The sequence below is a fragment of the Lotus japonicus genome, chromosome 6, assembly GCF_012489685.1.
Source record: "Lotus japonicus ecotype B-129 chromosome 6, LjGifu_v1.2".
Taxonomy (NCBI): domain Eukaryota; kingdom Viridiplantae; phylum Streptophyta; class Magnoliopsida; order Fabales; family Fabaceae; genus Lotus; species Lotus japonicus.
This window is the reverse complement of record NC_080046.1, coordinates 15,831,533-15,835,761: the sequence shown is the minus strand read 5'-3', so window position 1 is coordinate 15,835,761 and position 4,229 is coordinate 15,831,533. Positions and strand designations below refer to the sequence as shown.

General features: G+C 38.2%; 1 protein-coding gene across 1 annotated transcript; it reads left to right on the top strand.

The window, feature by feature from the left end:
- Positions 1-677: 677 nt before the first annotated feature.
- On the top strand, positions 678-1,652 carry LOC130724687 (uncharacterized). Its single transcript, XM_057575968.1, has one exon. The coding sequence runs from the start codon at positions 693-695 to the stop codon at positions 1,371-1,373; it is 681 nt and encodes a 226-aa protein (XP_057431951.1). The 5' UTR covers positions 678-692; the 3' UTR covers positions 1,374-1,652.
- The last annotated feature ends 2,577 nt before the right edge of the window (positions 1,653-4,229 follow it).

Here is a 4,229-nt window from a genome sequence, read left to right as displayed (position 1 = left end):
AAAGGGCTTTTGGACATTTATTATATAGGCGGCTAGACTATTATAGAAAAATGTTTTTTAATGTACTTTATTGTAATTCTATATGGAAAAGTACTTTTCTGATTTTATCATTTTTAGGTTACATTGCAATATTTTTTTGGGTATACTTTTATGATTTTATAAATCTAAACATATTAAAATGACTTTTTAAAGTAAAAAATACAAACAAAACGAATTAATTTTACCTTGGAAAATGACTTAATTTATATGCACCAATAATATAAAGAGTTGTATGTATTCAGTCATTCTCTTAATTTTTCCATTTTAAATATTAATTAATAATAACATGAAAAATCAATGAATTCTAACTTGATTACTTTGTAAACAAAAATTCACACCGTCAATTGCTGTGTAATTATACTTTTTTCATAAAATAAAATTACTTAAAATAAAATAAATTTTTTATTCAAAAGTAAAATCAAACTTTTTTTTCCTTAACTAGAAAGAAACGAGCCCGTTTGTTTAGCACTAAACACACGCTAATCTCATTTAATAGTCACGACTTTTCTTCTCATGTCACGCTAAACTCCACTCCTCACTCAAAAGTCACAAAGGTTGGCTTGACTTATCTCTTCCTTCTCTCCAGCTTTTTCATCACTGGTGATTAAAACGCTTTTAATGCCGTATCCGAATTCCAATTCCATCTTCATCGAATGCCACGTCATCACCCAAAACAGCGCTCACGTAGTCTCACCCGCACCAGATCAAAACCAACACCATCCAACCACGCTATAAAAACCCCTAAACAAGCCTCAACCAATTACCAAACTCGAAGAAGAAATCACCACCATTTTCTCTTCATAACCAAAAACCTCTTTCTCGAACTGGCTAACCCTCAAGATTCCTCCTCCGATTCCAGCAACCAGAGGCTGGTTCTCACCCTCTATGACGCCTTGAACGCTCGAGACTCCGACACTGTCGTCAACACCGTTGCTCCAGATCTCGAGTGGTGGTTTCACGGCCCACCCTCTCACCAGTTTTTGATGCGCATGCTCACCGGCGAGGACTCCTCCTCCTCCTCCTCCGACACCGACACCACCGCCTTCCGATTCGTTCCGCAGTCGCTCGCGTCGTTCGGATCCACCGTCATAGTCGAAGGCTGCGACACCTCACGCGCCATTTCGTGGGTTCACGCGTGGACTGTCTCGGATGGGATAATTACCCAGGTTAGGGAGTATTTCAACACTGCCCTCACTGTTACTCGCTTCTCCAAATCCGGGTCGCCGGAGATTGTCCCGGCGGAGAACCGCTCCGGCAGCTTCCCGTGTGTTTGGGAGAGTAGCGTCTCCGATCGGGTCGGGAAATCCGTACCCGGTTTGGTTCTCGCTATTTAAAAAATATTAAAAATTAAGGAAAATTAGTAGTAAGAAATAAAGGCTTGTCGACGTGGCGGTCTGTGGTTGGTTTGGTTTCACACCTTTACGCGGGTGATGTGAGACCCTGCTGCTTTAGGTGTGGTGGTTGATTTTGAGTTTGTCGTATTTTATCTTGTTTGTTAGTTGGTTTGGGCCTTTCAAGTTATGGGTGTCTCCACTAGGTTGTATTCTTGTGTTTTTGTAATAATGTGGTGTTTTGATGATGCAATAAAAGTATGTGTGGATCTTCATTTTAAAGGCTATGTGGTGCAAATTGCTCATACCCCATTTGATATTTGTTTAAGAGGAATGCTATCTTATTTGAAATAATCATTCATGATTCAATCACTAGAAAAAACAACCAATCAAAGAATTAGTAAAATGGCAAGTTGGAGACTTTAGGACAAAACAAATTAAATTCGTGGATTGAATTTGTGTAATTAATTGTTTGGTCATCACCATCTTTCCAATATACTACCCATATACTAATTCTTGATTGGAATTTTTCTTTTTATTATTGATTAGTGAATGATTTTTTTTGAGCGAGTTAGTGTTGCCCTTGCTTATTTGGGGAGTGATTGATAAGTAATGACTCGTATTTGATGGGATCAGAATCCTGTAAAGTGTAAACTCTATCTCTTTGACTCTTTTTATATCTATTAATTTAATTAGATGGACCCTACAATGTTTTAATTATTTGACGAGTAATTTAAAAGAGGACGTTTTAATAGAGTTCACAATCAATGGGTCTTTAATAATGGTTTTGAATGGGCCTAGATATTTCTGGAAAAGTCCAGAAAGTGTGCAGTTGAAAAGAAAATGATGTTCTATTCGTTCTCAGTGATGAGGATACATTTGTTGCCCCTACTTTGATGTGATGTTACACTTTACATGTGCTTAAGGCTTTACTTTATTGATAGTTGAATACTTCATCATCCCTCTTATTGATAAGCCAAATAAGTTTCAGGTTGCGCATGCTCGATGTCTCCCTTTTTACATTTATGAAGTGTTGATAGTGTAACGTGTGTAGATTGATTCGCTACCTAAGACTGATGATCTGATTGGAGCTGTGAATGAGATACAATATTATTGTTGACGAATCGAATTTGATACTTAATTGGTACCGACTTAAGATACCCACCTAAAAGTCAATTATATACTAACCCAGAAATTTGATATAAACATAAGATTATACGCAATAATGATTGATAGTCTATACACTGGTACCTAGTATTTTCTAAGTTGTAACATCAAAAAAATAGTCTAGTGGGAGAGATACCCCTCATATATACATGCTTAAAACCCTCACGAATGTATATGACTAATAGATGTTTGTCGAAAATTGTATATCTACCTAGGAGAGGAACTAGGAGAGGATTTATATCTGCCTCTCAACATGTACGTCCACTAGTGTATTGTCTGGTACTTTGGTGATGCTTCATTTTCATTTTACAATAGAGGAATGTAATGTTGTTTTAAATTTTGTTTAAGGGTGCACCCAGAAGTACTTCTTTCTAAGAATGTGAAATAAATAAGAAGAGAGTATTTGGGGTGTAAACTATTAAAACTTACTCCCTTCATTTTTTTTTATCTGTCCACTTTAGGTGGTGGCACATAGATTAAGAGTGTAATTAATTTTGTTGAATGTTAGAAAAGTTGAGCATGCTTTAACTATTATACCCTTTAAACTGTGTTTTATCTCTTCTCATTTATTCTTCTGATAAGGGTATTAGTTGTAAAAACATCATTTAATTCTCTCTTGAAATGCTAAATGGACAGTCAAATAGGAATAAATTATTTTTCTCAAAGTGGACAAATAAATAAGAACGGAGGGAGTACTTAATAAACACATAAGCAAAACCATAAACAAATCAATAAGAAGGGAGTGCCCGACTGTAATTTCATCAAGGCTTAAATAAGTTTTTCGTCCCTAACCTTTACGAAATGCTTGGTATTGGTCCCTCGCCGGAGTAAATGTGAGTATTAGTCCCTAACCTTTATCAAAAGGTTTTGTTTTGGTCTCTCCGGAGCTCTGGGTCAATGCCGGAGTTCTGGTGGCCCATATGGCATGGCCATGTGGGATAAATGGCCTTCGTATTCAACTTTGTACCAAATCCCTTCTAGGAAAATCTTGCCTACCACCGCTTGGGAGAGGTCCAATTCCACGCAGATACGGGCAAAACGACCACGGTCGGCGTGAAGTGTGTTACGATCCACTTTAATTGGTTTCCGCAGGACTCTTGCCACAGATAGAAGGTAGCTTTCGTCGTAAAAAACAACATTCAAACCTGGAATCCTAACCCACGCCAATGTAGTTGTGACTGGTGTTGCTGTGGACACAAATTCTCTGCTCCAGGTTGAAACGACCAAGTAATGGTCAAAGACCATCCATGGCCCTCCGTTGATCACCTTTTCTCTATCCTCAAGAATATCAAATTTCACCATGTAGAATCCATTATCAACATCTAGCAAATCAAAGTCTCTAGAGAGTTGCTAGATTGAAACTAGCTTCTGCTTCATAATACGGTAGCCCAGCCGCTTGCCAAGAAGACAAACCCCCAGTGATTCCCGCCATGGTGCACACATCTCGTCCAGGACCGCAGAATCGGTGGTGATTTGAGGCAAAAGCATGTTGTCATCCACCAGGCTGACCTTCATATTTCCTTGATCCACTAGGTCCACAAAATCTTTGGGGGTAGGAGCTTTGACCCCTCCCATAAGTTTGTCACGAAATGAGAGTTTCGCGCCGGTGCCGCCGTCGGGTGGAGCCTTGTATTAAAGAGTTTCCTGACATTTTATTTTTTCTTAAATTCCAATAAATATTTTACATATAGC